At 40.0% G+C, this 18552-nt stretch overlaps 2 protein-coding genes across 2 annotated transcripts; one reads left to right on the top strand and one right to left on the bottom strand.

Moving 5' to 3' along the window:
• Nucleotides 1-9: 9 nt before the first annotated feature.
• On the top strand, nucleotides 10-7014 carry tmem121b (transmembrane protein 121B). Its single transcript, XM_047574695.1, has one exon. It carries the CDS (start codon nucleotides 690-692, stop codon nucleotides 1842-1844), a length of 1155 nt encoding a protein of 384 aa, XP_047430651.1. The 5' UTR covers nucleotides 10-689; the 3' UTR covers nucleotides 1845-7014.
• Nucleotides 6844-15636, bottom strand: il17ra1a (interleukin 17 receptor A1a). Its single transcript, XM_047574693.1, has 11 exons — nucleotides 15402-15636; nucleotides 15150-15174; nucleotides 12893-13039; nucleotides 12486-12607; nucleotides 12135-12261; nucleotides 11817-11864; nucleotides 11593-11735; nucleotides 10965-11039; nucleotides 10745-10817; nucleotides 9608-9712; nucleotides 6844-9511 (listed from the first exon to the last, which is right to left on the bottom strand). Exons 1-11 carry the CDS (start codon nucleotides 15486-15488, stop codon nucleotides 8049-8051), a joined length of 2415 nt encoding a protein of 804 aa, XP_047430649.1. The 5' UTR covers nucleotides 15489-15636; the 3' UTR covers nucleotides 6844-8048.
• Nucleotides 15637-18552: the final 2916 nt, after the last annotated feature.

An 18552-nucleotide genomic window follows, 5' to 3' on the forward strand; every position in this document is an offset into this window, starting at 1 on the left:
CAACCATGAACTTGAATAGTGCTCTCTGTTACTCTGACACACTGACTCGCTGAGCAGCTCTTGATTTTCTTACAGGAAGGATACAAAACCATGAACACACTAGGCTGTAGTAGTCTTCTACTATAGAGTTGGGGTGTGAAGATAACATTGTTTGATATGATGCATTCATTGTTTTGTAGGAGGATAATTCAGCTGTGATTGTCCCAAAATGATCAGATTATTTTCCTGTCTTGGTAGTATGGCAGTGTAAGTAATTACACTACACCCCTCTTAAGTGCTTAAGTCTTCCACATGCTTTGCATTATTTATTTACAAATAAGGATAGCCTATGCACCATAGCATAACAGGTGATAAAACTTTGTGGTCCTGACTTTAAGATCATATCCGAAAGACAGTCCTGTGATCCCAGTTTTATCATCAGCCCATCAGAACATAACAACATAACTAACTGATGATCACTCAGAAATCACGAAGACCCACATGTGCCTGTTTCTTTTGACATTTCTTGATTTTTTCTGACATTTTATAACCTGTAAATGTGTGTCAACATTTATCCTTCTGATCTTCGTCGCATGTGCAGTCCATTCCACAAAGTCCACGACCATTCTTTCCACGTGGCTCTTTCTCTGCTCCTTTAAAAGTATCAGAAAGGAAGAAAGGGGAGGCAGGGAGGCGACCGTACGAATACAATGATCTCTGAAACAGTGGAAGACAATCCGAAGGCTGATTATCTGCGATATAAAGCGAGTTATTGTTCAGACTCTTCCGTGTCCTCTCCCTCTGAAGCCGCGCAGCTCAGCAGACGGAGGGACACCCAAACCACCAGCGGTAGCATCCATCCCCTGGTCTCCTCATCCGCAGCGGCCGACTGCATGATGACATCGGGGGAGTTCGTTCAGACCGCTCCCCTTCTGGCGCACAAATCTAAGAGGAGCCTGCTGTACAAGGCGCTCTGCTTCCTTTTACTTACCTTCCAGGGCGGCATCCTTGACTTCTACCTCATCATCTTCACCGACCTGTACTGGTGCTCATGGATAGCCACGGACCTGGTGGTGATCTCAGGTTGGGGGATTTTCTTCGTGAAGAACGCGCGGAGCAAGAGGGAGCGGGCCTGTGGCTTCCATCAAAAGAGCTCAATTTTCGGCTGCAATCTCGGGGAGTTCACTTATGCCTACTTGGCCTGGCTCATTTATGTCATCGCCTGCACCCCTAAGGTGGTGCTCATTCTGGAGACGTCCATTCTGGACCTGATCGCGCTGAAGGTCCCGTGCGGAGTGACCGGCTTCAAAATCATCATGCTGCTGTCTGCACCACTGCTCCTCTGTCTCATCAACTCCATCATCGAGGATATTAACGGGTCTACGCGGCACCACTCCCAGAGTTGCTTTATGAGCACCTGTCTAGACCTGCTGGACAGTTTCACGCTTGTGGAAATGCTGCTAAGGAACGAGATCCCCACGGTGTACTTGAAGTACACCGTCATCTCCGTGTATTTTGTGGCTCTCGTCGTGCCGGTGGTCTGGCTGTATGAGCTGACCGCCTCGGAGCTGCGGTGCAGCTGGCTGTGGGCCCGCTTCATCACGGGCCTGGTGGTCAACGCACCGCTGCTGGTGGTCAGGTGTTTTCAGGTGTATGTCTACAAGATGCCGGTGTCGGTGTTCATGTTCAAAAACATCTTCTTCTTGGTGTGTAAACTGCTGGAGCTGGTGGAACAGTGTGTGGCGTTTAGGGGGGTCCGGAGACTGGCTGGAGCCAGCAACCCGGCCCAGTTCTCCCACTGCGTGTCCGAGAACGACATGTGTCCGCGGGGATATGTCAACACCTTGGCCGTCACTCAGTCGTAGAGCCCAGAATGAGTATATGGTTTAGGCTGTATAAATATATTATAGGTAAACAGGCCTAAATGAGGAAAGGAATTATCCAGAGTAAAGAGTACAAGTTAGGCTGCGTCTAAGGATGAGATATTCCACTTTTAACACAGTGGCCAAGCCTGGATTAACCCGCTCCAGACGGCTCTTACAAAGAGGCACCAGCATTATGCCACACCAATAAAAATACATTATTTAAAAAGTCGACTCATTAATAGATTAATTAGTTAATCAACGAATCGGATTAATATATCGATTGATTAATTAGTCGTTATTTTTTTTTAATCGATTTTATGTTTCAGTCTGCACATCTTTCAGTTGCAGTGTATTGTTAACTCTGGACAATCCAACCGGAATCCGGAACACATTGGTTCCACTCTAAAACAAAAGCATCCGTGTGCCCTTTTACTTACCTGCGTAAACTAGACCTCCTATGTGAAAATTTTCTATAACTTTAAAAATGTGATCCTAAACTGAATTACATCCATCACTTAAGTGTTGGGGTAAAGTTAAATCTAAAATGTGCCAAGATCTAAATAATAATAATAATAATAATAATAATAATAATAATAATAATAAGAATAGAATTTGACAAATTACATGAAAAATATCTCCACAAGGCAGCTAATTAAGGTTGCATGGAGTTCTGTCAGGACTGGCTTTGATTCAGTTCTTGTGACAGTAAATACTTTTAGCTCCACACATTTTCGTCTGTATTTTGTTTGTTTGTTTGTTTTTCTTTTTTTCAGTCAGGTATAAAGTATGACCACTATTTTATGTAACTAATTCTGCAATATACAAGATCATCCATTCATCAGATTTTCAACTACTTTAAATTCTGTAAATCCAGTAAACTCAATAAGCAGCCTCAAGGTAAAACTAAGGAAGTACTTGTAGGTATACACTGACACTGCTCCAATTTCTTCAGATGCCCCCAGCTATGATATATAAAACATCAAGAACTACTTTCAGGCCTCTGTCAATTTGCAGTTCATTTTACCAATCAGATTACCAAAATGGTAATAGATGTGTGAGTCGTTGTGTTTAATTTTGGTGAATTTAATAATTTCATAACAAAAAGAATATAATAATTTCTTGATTCATTATTACAAGCTGTCAGTCTGTTGTTACTGTATCGGAATGATGTCAGATAACTGCATATCTGTATGCTTGGCACTCACTCAAATTTCAGAGGTTTCTACTTGGAATTCCACATAATAACTGAATGGATTTTACAGTTTTTGGCCAAGTCTGGTGCCATCTGTACAATGCTCATTCTTTAGACCAATCTACAGGTGCTACTGTTGGATCCAGCCTCTGCAATACTGTTCAACAAACGGAGGTTTAACGTTATTGGACTGTGTTGAGTTATAGCTGTTTGGTTTGTGTGTTTCAATGCTATATCTGACTGGAACACAGAGAGACAGCAGCTGGACTATGTGTTGTGCTGAGTGCAATTTGAACCTGCTCAACCTATTTACAGTGTTTTCTATTAATGACAGTGTTGTCCACTGGTCAGTGTTGGTTCCAAAAACTGTATGTGGTACTTCAGTAGATGAGTGTAAGTTAATATCCTGCTTACAGACCCAACAGTGCCATGACAAATACATTTTCAAAAGTCCTTTTTAAACAGACCTTTGGCCAACAGAAGTTCTGTGGTTCCCTGGCTGTGCTACTGATTTTTTACTTCTGTCGCTTTTTGAATTGTGAGTCTTAAAAGTTCACGGGCTACAGCTCACTGCGATATCTTTCATTTTAAGGGCTGTCGGCCAGTGGATCACAGGCCTAACTCACAATTTCTTTTGCAAAAAAAAAAAAGAAAAAAGCACCCTTTAATCCTTTCATACGCCTGGAGTATTCCAAAACCTTATACAAAGTACACAGAAAGGGCCAGCAGAGTGACAAGACAAGAGAAGAAGAACAGTTCTGAGGATATTAGATTAGATTCAACTTTATTGTCATTACACATGTACAGGTACAGAGCAAAGAAATGCAGTTTAGCATCTAACCTGAAGTGCAATAAGAAGTACGTGCATGTAGCATAAATAGCGATATGGTTTTATAGCATATGGACAATATTTACAGATGAAATCTATGTACAGGTGAGACCACATATACAGGTCAGTGAGCAAAACATATTGACTGAGGTACTATGGACATATTATACAGATGGACTTGTGCATTAAAAGTAAGTAGACTATAAACACAAACTATAATTTATACTAGAGAAAATGGCAGATGATAAATTAGGCAATACAAAATACAGATAAAGGGAGCATTAAACCGTGCATAAATTATAAGCAGTAGCTACATAATGCCGATTCAATATATCATGACGCAATTATGACATTTAATGTCTTTGTAGCATCTCCCAGCATTTTGGTTTTCTCTCTCATCAACCAGGTTTTTGCAGGCAGCTGTTTTCAGTGAAAAGGTTTTGGTAAAGGTTTTTGATGACCCACCGAATGTAGTGCAATAGTAGTGCACATTGTTGACTGGTGTATTTTGTATAGGGTATTTGTTTCTCCAAAAGAAATATGGGACAGCAGATGGGAGAGAGTACTGATGCAGTAGTGTGACAGGACTCTAATGGAAGCATATTGAAAACATCACACACGGATCAGGCATAATATTATGACCACCTTCCTAATATTGTGTAGGTCTTCCTTGTGCTTCCAAACCAGTTGTGACTCATCAGAAAATGAACATGGGCCTTCAGAAGGCGTCCTGTGGTGTCTGCAACAGGATGTTGTTAGTGGGTCCTATGACCCAAAGGGGAGTGTCTTCTGTGGATCATCCAACATATTCTTGATCAGTTTAGGATCTAGTGAATTTGGAGGCCAGGTCAACAACTTGTGCTGTTTTTCATGTTTTTTTGAGTTGATCCAACAATTTTTGTGTGTGTACCTGTGTCAGACTGCATCCTGCTGGGGTTGCTGCTGCAATCTAGGAATGTCATTGCTGTGGGATGGGGTTTCTGGTCTGACCTAGGTGGGTGGTACATGTCTAAGTAACATCCACATGGTTTCCAGGTCCAAACGTCTCCCAGCAGAACACTGTATTGTTACGAGATGGTCAATGTTATTTACTTCTGTCAGTGGTCATGCCTCATTGGTCTTATTTACACAGTGCTCTTGAGCACTGACATGTTGGCTGAATGATAATATTGTTGTGTCTGTATGTGTAACTACATTCAGCCAGACAGAACTGCAGGAATTTAAAGCACAGAATTGAGGGAAAGGTTGGCTCAGAGAGGCAGGTAAATAATTACTAGATGGAAGTAGTGACGTAAAAGCTGAGGATGGACTGATTTTGACAGTCAGATGATGAAATAGAGCTGCAGAAATAGCCCACACTTAGCGGAGATGTAACAAATTGCGATGGATTGGCTCTTCCATATTGAATTTTCATTTTAGCGTCATTGCTGGGACTCAGTCCCTCTACCCCAAGGTGGCATACAAACTATGGTATTATTTTAGTAACTGTGGAAGGCATACTGGGAGACACTGAGTGACACTACTGCACTTCCAGATGGTGTGCAAGATCAACAGTACTCATTTGGATCATTGTTGTAAAAAATGCTTTGCGCAGTGGCTGCATGTGGCTTCTCCAAAGAGTGGTCTGAATTTATTCTCCTCATGACAGGCTAGGGTAATAGTTTCCTCCTTTAGTTATTATGTTATGTTGGGCTTGATGGCCGTCTATGTACAGGATACATAAAGATGATAGAACAAGTTAAAACAGTCAAATGACAGAATAGTACCTGTTAATGACAGAGGTGATTCTATACTTCCACCCATTAACCTTTTTTATTAACATTTTTCTTATTACTGCTAAAGAATTTGCATTAATGATGACTTAGATCCATTAAGTACCCTTGTGAGCATGCCAGCGATACGATCATCCTTTGTCAGGTCTCTTTGTGACTCATCAAAGTATATCAGATAATTATATACGACAGAAGTCATGGCGTTGTCCAAAAAGTGATTTTAGTGCCTTTTGCTTGCTTGTTGGGATTGAGGGTTATGTGAATAGAATAGGATGACAAAATAACATCAATGACCAGGTTGTGTTGACTGCTTGTCAAGTTTCAAACCCAGATTCTATAGATCACAAATACTTATTTATAGCGTTACCTTTCCTGGCAGCCAAAACTTTCCCATGATTTCAGTACAGCTTTAAATTAAAATTTGCTTACTCCACACTTGCTAAACAGGTTAAGTTACACTTCTTTGGTAATGCACCTTTAAGAGTGGATTGATTTGAAAAGTCTGCAATGTGCTCCATGTGGGTGGTAGTACGTGTACCGGAAAACAGACAATGAACAGTTACAATTTAGGCTGGCAAAACATGACTTAAGTTGTGTCAACAGTTTGGGAAGTGTATTACTTTGTTCGGACGAGCCCCTGTGCTTATGTACAGCAATGTAAGGAATCAGGAGTTCCTCTCCCCCTGAAAAACACGCTAATGTTTGTTGCTTATTATATTTTGTATTTAAGATGTTATATTTTATACTATTTTGCATTATTTCTATGTGCTAGTTGTATCAGACAATTATGTATGCAATGCAGTTTACAATCTTTCTTTGAATTTGCACATGGAGCTTATCACAAAGTTCATTCACAGGCAAGACCATACACGTATATTTACTTTTACCCTGCACGAAGAAGCACAGTGAACAACACAGAATCTACCAAAGGATATCATGGACATGGATATTGAAAGGAGTCAATCATGCTACACAGATCCAAATGATTTTCTTCATCTATAGCCTTGGTGCAATGAAAAACAGTTTGTCCAATATGACCACTGTCATATCTTATGATATATAGGCTGTTTTATATTTTGTTTTTAGATAGAACTTTACCTGTACTGTAAAGCTGTGTGGTGTATATCTGTACTGATATAATACAATCTATGTACTGTAGATGTGCGATATAAGTATTATGTGGTTGAAACAAGGGATTCAGTCAGATGAAGGTGCTGTATTATTTATTATGGAGTCTTTTATAACAAATGTTCAGCTTGAAACAAAGAGAAGTGCTGTTAAAGAAAACACACTGATAAGAATGTTGTATACGGAGAGAAAAAACAGCAAATTAAAATGGAAACCCAAAACTTCTGACTTTGTTGTCAGTCCCTCAAAGAGTATGTGCTTCTTCTTTTCCTAAAGCTTCATTACAGCACAATGTTCAACATAATGTTCATTCACCTTTGCTTCATTATTTACAATTGCTTAATTTATCCAAAAAGGTTGCTTACACCAACTAAGATTGTAACATTAATGGAAATCTGTGTTGTTTTAACTTTTAGGGTCATTTAAAAACAGAGCGTTTCAAAGTTTTAAAAGTTTCAAAGTTGCCATCACAATGGTCATCAACGTCTGCTTCATCAGTGGCAGAGCTACGTGGTGTTATCTGCTTATTGCCACCCCTATGCAAGGGACAGTCTCACCCTGGCCACCCCACTGAAAAATTTCCAGCTCCGCCACTGTGGTTCATAGAGAATTAATTGAGTTCTAGTCTGAAACACAGATGAGGATACAATGACTACTCAACCACTTGTCACTTACAAGCAATCATGGTAAATGGTTTTGTATTAATATTGTGCTATTCTATCTATTGGTACATAAAGTGCTCTACAGTCACAATTACACATCTATCCATTCACAAACACAGACAAATTCACACACCAGTGCCAAGCACTAGGAGCAATGAGTTTCTTGCTCAAAAACACTTCCAGGGATCAAACCATTAACCTTCTGATCTGTGGGCAACCAGCGCTGTTACTACATCCATAATCAGACCAAATTCACAGTAACAGTCCAAACACTGATGTTGCTGTTGAGGGTGGACAGCCCAAAGACATCGGGCAGCTTCTGTTGTTGTGGTTGGACGTGCTCCCCCTTCCACATCTCAATAACATTGTGACGGTGTTGTGATGAAAGCGAAAGTCATGAAGGCATGTAAGATCAATGCTGCTACTCAGTCAGTGAGTCAGCATATTTTTGTTACATCCATCATTTGCATTTATGTTTCATTTATTGCTCAACATGTTTAAGTCAAATGCCATAAGGAGATTGGGTTCTGACACAGTAAGACGGGCAGTTGGTGCTGAAAATGTGTAGGAATGTCAGCTGGGAAGTGTGAATCACACTCTTTTCCTAGCTAGTTTCTAATATCAGTTCAATTCAGGACCTGTGTCAGAGTATCTGAGATTTTGCTGAAATAGTGTCTCCTGCAGTCTTGCCAAAGCCTCCAATGGATCCTCTTTAAAGGGGGGTTCATGTTGGGAGGATAATTTGGAGATGTAACCTTGATCAGATCCACTGCTTGGGTTGTGTCTGCTATGCTCCAAACCCATGTCCTCCTCCATCTCCACAGGATGAGAGTGGCAAGTTTCAGATGAAGGAGAATACTCGCTCTGTATGCCTGCACAACAGGACTCCAATGGATTTGAATCCAGAGAGTTCTGTAGGTCGAGTCTGCTCTGGTCTGAATCGGTTGAAGGCTTACTCCTACCATGAAGTAGGGAATCCTCATCATCCTCAGTGGGAATTTGACACGGGGATTGTTCCTCAAGGGAGATCCAAAGTGGTCTTGATGGTATTTGTGGTGTATTTACAAGAGGGTCAACTATGTGGGCAGCCTCTGAATAAGGGTTGTGAAGATCCATGAACTCCTTATACATGCTTGGTGGATGCTGATGTCTACTCTCAGGATTCACTACCAGTTTAAGTTCTGCCACTGATGACAACTGGGGCTCCATTTCAGGTGTGAGAATCTGAACGCTATTGTTGTTTTCATTTATTTCTACCTCTTGAATATAGCTTGGAGGCCCATCTCTAATTAAAGGGACAAACTCTAGGACAGGAGGGATCTGCAGTTGGTCAATAAGCAAACTGGATTCATTCATGATCTCCTCTTCACTGTCTAGACACTGCTTCTCAAACCAGTCAGGACTTTCCAGCTGATAAGCCTGGAAGGTTTCAATGGCATTCCTAAGGGCTTTACCTGAGGGACAGTTGAAATAGTCATCGCCACCAATTCCTTCAATGTGGTTGACTTGACCTGGCTGATACTTCTCCATATCTAAGATGCGAAAGTACATGTCTTCAAAGTGCTTCATCAAATTGTATTTGACTGCAATGTCAAACACTGACGGAACATCCTGTTCAGTGCTGATCCCATCAAAGTAAGCTACCATGTACTTGCCCAGCATACCTGCCTGGTGCATGTCTGGTAGGAAGAGGTTGAGAAAGGGAGTGAGCATGTCATCTGTGGGGGAGAGAATATCTTCCCTCAGTGTCACTCGCCCTTGACCACACAAAGCCCTCCACTTGGCCTGGACTCCTCGTGAGCACAGAACCAAGATTTTGTCAGAAGGGCTGTTTAGTTGCTGCCGTTGACACTCGAGCCAGCGAAGGCGACCCACCATGCTAACTGAGGTTGAGTCTAACATGTCTACCACAACCTTTGTGCCACACTTGGCTTGAAGGAAAGCACAGAGCTTCAGCACTATGTTCCTATAAAGGGGATGGTCCTGTGAATAGATAACTAGCACTTTGGGAGCTTGTTTAAGCGGCTGCTGTTGCTCCTGTAGTTTCTTATATGAATCATCTGGTGGTTTAGCATCAGTTTTGCCTAAACATAAAACGTAATTATTGATGAATAACGTGAAATGCACAAACAAAAACAAGAGTATAACAAAACATAGAACCAAAAATGTACGTGACAAACCTAGTTTCCTGCAGAACATACACAGAAGAACTGCTATCATTGCACTAATAAACACGACTCCCAAGGAGACTAATGTGTATGGACGGACTTCTGGGGCTTCTGTATCTGTAGGGAACATAACAGTTGTTGATTAGCAGAGCTCTTATCAATCAATCAAAAAACCCTTTATTGTCACTAGTACAAGTACCAGTGAAATTAGCCTTCAAAAAAAAGCCGCAAAGGCGTTGGATGTGGGGGTATGGAGGGGTGATTGCATATCTGTCCATATGTGTGTGTCTGTGTAGGCCTGGAGAGCCGCTTCCACCTGGCATCACAATCTTGGTGCCTCAGTCCAGAGACAACCTTGATCGGGTCCCAAACAGAGTCAACTATCAGCAGGTGTCTGTGGGAAGTGGGGGCAGGAATGCGAGAGCGTCTCACTGCAGTGATCTTCAGGGGAGTTGTTGTTCCAGCCTTTTTCCAAGGCCAGTGCTGTTAGGGCACCAATAGCTAATAAGACTGGAATTGTTTGGTCTTGGGGCGAGTAGATGCATTCTTTTGCACGACTACCCTGATTGTCCATTCTGGTCTCCAAAACGATCCATTTTCCTTTGCAAAGCCAAAAGCTTTTCCATGATGTTACCCATATTGCGATTCAAGTTCTGAATAGCCACAGTCTGAGTGCCAACAGCTCTGCCCACCACTTCAATGATCCCAGGCAGCTTTGTGGGGCTTTTGACAGCTGTCCATCGTGTAGCCAGCTGCAAACATTCCGGCAGGGCAGTCCAGCTCCCCCCAAACCCAGGCTTCTTGTCGAAAAAATTGTGTCAATTGCATTATAGACCAGTTTATCAATTCCATAATTTTGTAGTTTCGAGAGCAGTGCGGAGAGAGTCTCTCAAAAGTATAGACAGTAGACAGACGAGGCGAGAGTAGCAAAGCAGGGAAAGATAAAGGAGGGGAGAGGGAGAGCAGACAAAACACAACACCAAACTAACGTGTACGCAAGACCACTAGTCCGTAAATATATGTTATCACATACAGGTGATTTTTGGAATCATTGTAAAATGATCACCAGCTAACAAAATCTGTGTGTGTAACCACCAGATAGGGCATTCAGCCACCCCCATACCCAGCTATTACAGGGACATTCCATACCTGTCACACAAATATTCTGAGTTATCATTCGACGGGTACAGTCATTGGCACACTTTGGGAACAGGGGGTTGATCTGTAAGAAATAAAAAAACAAAAATATAAAAGTTGTGTTAAGTTCCTAAAAAAAAATCTGATTGGCAATACACTAACCATTCAATCGTATAATTAATTATAATTAATTTAATCGTATATAACCATTCAATAATTTGATATGGTTTACCTCAACATCAAACTGACAGCAGGATCGTGGCCAATCATCAAGGCTGAACATGACATTCAAGGTGGTCTGATTGTCCTGGAAGAGAGTTTTAGCATTTAATTCCACATTTATTGAGACAATTGTCAGTAGTTCAAATTCTATTATTTCTGATATATTTTAAAGAAAACCTGAAAGGGGGGATAGTTACATAGAGTTTTGTTGCTAAAAATGTTTCTTGACAGCAGCTGTGCACCTTCGTGTACACATCAAAAATTTTACAAACTAGTGTTCAAAATGACCACGCTGACTGAAATCAAAATCCATTTGTCAGCGTATCAGTGTAGCCATAGAGTGAATGTTTGGACAATGCAGTCCAGCTACTCGACAATGCAGGTGCAGGAAAATATTAAATATGTTTTGCGTGAATTAGCTTTGCAAATGGCTTACTAATATGATGAGCAGCCTATTTTACAGTTATCAGACAAAATGGTGCACAGCATTTCCTGTAGTGGAAAGAAACAATGCGCTAAAAAGCAGGTTACATTGCAAAACACAGGATGTTGTAATGAATATGTACAGTAATTTTGTAGGTCAGTCAAATACGTTTCAAATATAGAGCATTTTAATGTCCAACTCAATGTGCACTTACCTTGTTTAAGTCAGCTACTTTCTTGGAACTTGAGCACCCAACAATAACTATGTACTTCTCACACAATCCGTCAGGGTTGAAACTAACAGCCAGAGCAGATTTTCCACTCACTGCCAGACTGATGTTTGGCTTCCACAGACTTCCTACAGTAAGCAATATGGGAGATACTGTTTATATGAATTATTTAGTCTTACTTGATTTAATATACAGAATCAGTGACTCACCTGTCTCACTGCAGTACTGGGTTTTCTGCATTTTGGGATCTTGACAGCCTGAATAAACCGGAGTTGTTTTGAGTTCAGGAGTGTGCATAGATTACAACATCTGCTTGATTTCTCTCACATTTGGCAACTCACTTGGCAACACAGATTTCAGACCAATATGCTGCTATGACTTAGAAAGCTGTTTATCTGCTTCAGATATTTCATACAGCCTCCATGTAAAATTAAATTCAAAATATCTCAACAGATTAAAATAGATTTAATTACTCAATCTTATTAAACAACAACTATAACCCAATGCTGGTTCTGATTTCAACTCACCAGGGACAAGGACATTCTTATTGACATTGTAGACAGTGTGTTCTATCTCTGGTTTGGGTATGTTAAAGACAGAGACCTGGTATTCGTGAGCAGGGTCCAACACCACCATATTAGCTGAGAACATCCACTGAAAACGCAAAAATAATATTGTCAGGAAATAAACTCTTTTATCACCAAGAGGTGGTTTCTGTTTTTTTTAATTTTTTTTATACAAAACCAATCCTGGTCAGCAACATGAAATAAAGTCTCAGTAAAACTGTATCGTATTCTAAGTGAGAATATGTCATTCTGTAAATAGGAATATGACCATGACTGCCATACAGGTTGAACATGAATTTTAAAGTCACCCACCTTTTCACCAGATGGACTTCTCATTGAGAGTTTGTCTTTGAAAGAATATCGAACACACAGGTTCTCATTGGTGGACTTCACCAGAACATGAAGTTCAGTTGCTTCCAGGTAACCGATACTGCCTGAGGTAAAACACAGCAGAGGGTATGTTCTGTGTCATTGCTGTGACACAGTGACATCAATGCCAGTTCATAAGAAGTAAGAAACGAAAACCCTCAGGCAATCGGAAATGTTGGGAAAAAAACAAGATCTTAGCACTTCATTCATATCATTTTGAGTAACCTGTTTTCTTTGTTTTATAACATGTCAGATAGCCAGAACTGGGATTAAACTAAAGCAATTAGTGGAATCCACTAAAATTTTCATCGCGCCCATTACTCTATCGCTCAGCTAGCACGCTCACTTACCATCATCCTTTATCTTCCAACTAGCATTCAGAAAAGGCTGCAAGCGTTTTGCCCCGTCGTCTCTGATGTCCACTGACACGGTCAGCTCCTCTGGACCGCTGGGAGTGTATTCATAACTCTTCAGAAAAGTTTTGTCCATACAAGTACCTGTGCACACACACGCACGCACACAAGCACACACACACACACCCACACACACACACACACACACACACACACACCACGTTAGCTGAGTGTAAATTTGAATAAGTATGCATATTAACTAAACAACAAAAGACCTTTTTCATGGTAAATGTTTTGACTTGTCACAGAAGGGAAAAGCACAGGTGTATTAACAATGGATCAATTTCATTAAGTTGCCAGGTAAGCCACGACAAAGAACCAGCATGGACAAAAGCTGCATGACAGCATGAGAGAAGAGAAATATGCTCTTGAATTATGTTATCATATTGAGTCCATCTTACCATCTTATTTTTTGTGTCAACATTCATCTTTAGATTAATGGGCTACTTTATAAAACAAACGATCTTTGTTTGTTTGGTCACGCCCACCAACATGCAAGTATAATATGTTGTCATGTTGATCCATGTCCGAGTGACTGAAACATGGAGGAATATGTAGCATTCAGACCTGTTGCTGTTTCCCATGTGTCTAAATGAACAGCACACTTCTATAGCTAATGTAATGTTAGCAGCATGTTTAGTCATGTTTACATTCAGTGACGGTCTGATCTGGCAGACAAGGTCAAGTTGAGCATATGTGCTTATCCATTGCTCATAATTTGGGCATGTGTATGTTTATTTCAATTTAGCAAATTCTCAGAAATAAAGTCACAATTGCAAAAATAAGATTGTTTTTGTTCTTGGCTGTTTTGGAGTAATGAGCATTGATTCCACTGTTATCACTTTATCTTGGTGTAATTCATAATCCTTAGTAGATCAAAAAGTATTTGCAGTTGTGTGGAAACATTGTATATCTAAAACCATTTATTTATTATTGTAATTACTGGTGAAATTAGCTGATCTACAAGCTCAAAATGTGTTGCGATGTGTTGGCCTTGTAGATCTGCTGTTTTCCCAACGTTCGTGTGACACTCTTGTATGATGCAGTAGGGCATAAAGTCATGAAAAAAGTTGAAATATGGAGATAAAAGGTTTCTGCCCAACACCAATGAAGTACAGCACAGCAGCATTGCATCTTCATTAATGGGAAAGTCTCGGCTAGAGTCAGTCTGGTAGAAATCTGGTCATCATACAAAAGCGTTAAGGTTAACTGTTGTAATCTAAAATGGCTGTCAAAAACAACACAGTTAGTTAGTTAATGAATGACAAGAGGTTTGCCATTTCTTCACTTACTTGTGCTGGAATGAAACACCTGTTTAATATATTTTGCCTGTCTAAATCTCATTTAGTTACTGCATGTGTAAAATACAAACTAAATCCAGATTGTAACCGTAATAATTTTTATTTTTGTTTTTCTTAAATAACTAATGTAAAAACAAACTCTTGATGATGGAACTCGTGATGGAAAAAAAAGATGGCTAGTAATATCGACAAGACCTGACAATATCCACTACAATATTTATAAAATATTACAAAATGTATTGTATTTTAGTTCCAAATGTTGGTCATGACCACCACTTCCACTTGAGATATCTTATGGGCAATGATCCGCACAAAATGAGTGAAATAGGTGGTCTGTCGTGAGGATTTAGAGAGCTATTGAATTGAGTCTGCGTAAATGTTACCCGCCTTTCCAAAGGCAGTGGTCACCACCTATGAGGTTCATGCCCAACATAAGTTCAGCATGCAAAACCTAAACAGATCATTTTACAGATAGCAGAAAAAGGAAGATGACCCCAATGCAAATACAGGAAACTCTCTTCTTTCCCCTAAAATCTGTTAATCAATACACAAGCCACACAATTGTGTAAATTATGTAATAACTACAGTGTATACGCAATGTTTCGTAAATATAATGGATATGAAGATCAATAAACTTTCATTAGCAACTCCATTTAATTAGATCAGTTTTAAGCTGATATTGTTTAGTTATTACTGGGCAGACTGCTCATTAAACATTGAACAGAGACCTTCCTTTGTCCCCACACGGATGTGCTTTCACTTTCAGAAGCATACAAAAGTAAAAACTCTTATTGTTGTGATCATCTAATAGTACCACAGAGTATCAAGGAAATGATAGCAGAAATAAGTCAAGGAAATAATAGCAGAAACAACTCAGAAGAGATTTTACTCACTTGAGCTCACTGTGCAATTCAAATCCTGTTGCAAAAAAAAAAAAAAAAAAAAAACGAAAACAAAAAAGGAAAAACACAATTACTTTTTCGAAATGTTCCTGTCCATTATGACACGTGCAATGAATCAATCAGGCCCAGTGAACAGGCAAAATTACATTAAATTATTTTTTATTCCAAAAAATAAATAAGAAAACCCACAAACATATGAACACTCTTCACGTTTGAAGTGCGTTACAGACGTTTGTTTCTCACCTGTCTGGGGCAAGTCGATGGTAAAATCCTCACCGGTGACGACCGCGACACGCAAATGACCACTAAAACCGCTCTAAGGAGATCCATTTTAAAGATTCTTCGTTTACTGTAGAACTTCAGCTGTGAGTTTAGGCATATTCTGCCACCTAACTCGAAGACCGTGAGAGACTGTACCTAAAGCAAGCGTCGAATGTTGCTGAACTTCCTGCTCTCTTAGAAATTAACCTGTTTACTGTAAATTTCCCCCATGTTGCCTTCAAGTCCCTTGGGAATTTGGACCACTTTCCTATTTAGTGACAGTATCTGACAACTTGCCTAAAATTCAAATAATTTGACGAGCGCATTTGATACAAAAAAGAAAAGATTGATATAATAATCTATTTTAAAATAGATGAGCCTTTCGAAAGAAGCGTTTCCCGGAATTACACTTCATCGTTCGTTCAAATCAGCTCATTTTATGATCATTTCAATTTACAAAAATGTACATGTTGCACGTTATGATAAGATAGGTATATAGAAAAGCACTAGTGTCGAGTATGAAGAATGTGGGCATAGATTCTCTGTATATATTGAAGTAAATACCAGTTGAAAGCAGCAATTAAAAGTAATGTCTACCAGATATTGGTAGATTTCCTAGTCTCATTGAATGAAGCTTGAATAATTTGGTTTCTTTCCTTGTTCCGGGGAATCGCTCGCACGGCTTTAACGTCACACATTTTTGCTTGACTTTTTAACTTGACCGCATGGTGGACGTGATGATGCACTGGCTGCAGGCACTCTATCCACTGCCAAAGATGACTAAATGACTAAATGAGCACATAGTTATTTTCCACATTACTTACATTGTTTCAGAACTGCATGGTTGAATACTAACTAGCAGGAAGCACAAGAGTATCTGATTGTAAGCTTACGGAAGCAGTTACATTTATGTTTCCCCCCAGTACCATGTGTCAATACACTGGAGTGCAGCTACCAAAACGTTAGTCCTGAACAAGCTGATTAGCTTATATTGTAGACAGCACTGCAGCCTGTGTGAGTAAATCACTTGACACAGCTGTCTCTCTGAAGCTGTCTCTCTCTGAAAGTCCCAGCCATGCCCATCCCTTTTATATGTGCGTGACATTTTCAGCTTACACTTTTAGAGCATGACTGTAGTCTTGAATGAGTAAGTGAATAAACATCACTTAGCATTTGCATTCTTAACCCTGTTTACACTCAAGTTTTTAAATGGAAATATGAATAGTAAAATATTGTATCTCATAGACACTAATGCAGGTATGACAAAGCTTGTAAAGTTGTATTTGCCCCCATCTTGTGTTGATATACCAATACTGCAGTTGGAAAACCAGTGTTGCTTGATCCTGATTCATCATTAGACAACCTGACCATTTGCTTTTGAAGTGAAATCGAATGGTGTGGGGACTTTCACAGAATGGGAACTCTACAGATAAAGTGACATCTATGATCTGTCATCTAAAATAGGAACCTAATCTCTCTTTTTATGCAACCTGCATATAGCAGTATTAAATATATGATGACATACAAAAATATACTGAGCAGGCTTAACTTTATGACCACTAACAGGAGAAGTAAACAACACTAATGGTCTTCTGACAATATAATGTTCTGCTGGGATATTAACCTGGGATTAAAGTGGATGTTACTGAGACATGCACCGTACGACATAGACGTGTCTAAGTATCTCTCCTTAATGGCAGCAGCCATCCCTAGCAGGATGCAGCCTGTGACAACACACACAAAACAACTCAGAAAACATGAAGAACAGCACAAGGTGTCGACCTGGCCTCCAAATTCACTAGATAACAAACTGATCAAGTATCTATGGGATGCACTGAAAAAAGCCTGATCCGCTCTCTGATGGGTCAGAACTGTTTTGGAGGCACAGGGGAGATGTACACAATATTAGGAAGGCGGTCATAATGTTACGCCTGATCTACAGTCATGGAAAAAATTATTAGACCACCCTTGTTTTCTTCAATTTCTTGTTCATTTTAATACCTGGTACCACTAAAGATATTCCATAATACTTTATGTCTCATATTTGACAGCCTTAAGCTTAATTGTATTCCCAGGGTATTATAATGCCTAAAACAAAAGAATTATGTGAAGCCACAAAGGCAGCCATATTGGCACTGCTGGAAATTGGCATGAGTGAGAGGCAGGTAGCCAAAAAAACTGAAGATCTCCAAGACAGTCATTCATTATACCAAGAGAAAGCAAGCTGGACATGGTACATCAAATTGCTAGCTGGTCGCGACAGGAAACATCTTTCTACCCCACAAGAGGGCCATGCACTCATCTGTTCCTGTGTAAGGTTGTGTATTGATGTGTAAAATCCCTTGCCCCGATAGTAAAAAATGGGGGTGGATCAGTGATGATCCTGGGTTGTTTCGGTATGGGTGGAACAGGTCAAATGCAATTGTGTGAAGGGCAAATGAACCAGCTCACATACAAGGCTACTCCTGAAGACAGTATTCTTCCATCAGCTGATAAACTCTTTCCTGCCGCGAATGACTGGATTTTCCAACAAGACAATGCCCCTTGCCACACAGCAAAGTCAGTTAAACCCTGGATGGAGAACCAGAATATTCAAACCATGCCTTGGCCTGCTCAGGCATCAGATCTAAATCCAATTGAAAACCAGTGGAACATCATCAAACTCAAAATGGAGAAACACAAGCCCAAAAACAAAGCAAATTTATTTGAATTTTTGCAACAGGAATGGGCAGAATGTTAGAAGCTGGTGGAGAGCATGCCAAAATGCATGGCTGCAGTCATCAGTAACAATGGTTATGCAACCAAGTACTCACTCCTGTGTATATCATGTGACTTAACTGACAGAAAACACTGTTTTTGGCAGAACAATGCCATAGCTATTGATGTAAGAACTTGATTATGAGTTTGGTTATTATCAAGACAGCCATGGAAAATGGCCAGATATCAGCTCTTGAATTAAACTCTTATGAGCTATTTTGTTGTTATCATTATATTTGTCCAAACAAATGTATCTTTACTGGTACTAGTTATTAAAATGAACAAGAAATTGAAGAAAACAAGGGTGGTCCAGTAATTTTTTCCATGACTTCTGCAGTCAAGTGGCTTGGTTGAACTGAATGAAAATACACAGTGG

The sequence above is a fragment of the Mugil cephalus genome, chromosome 22 (genome assembly GCF_022458985.1).
Source record: "Mugil cephalus isolate CIBA_MC_2020 chromosome 22, CIBA_Mcephalus_1.1, whole genome shotgun sequence".
Classification (NCBI taxonomy): domain Eukaryota; kingdom Metazoa; phylum Chordata; class Actinopteri; order Mugiliformes; family Mugilidae; genus Mugil; species Mugil cephalus.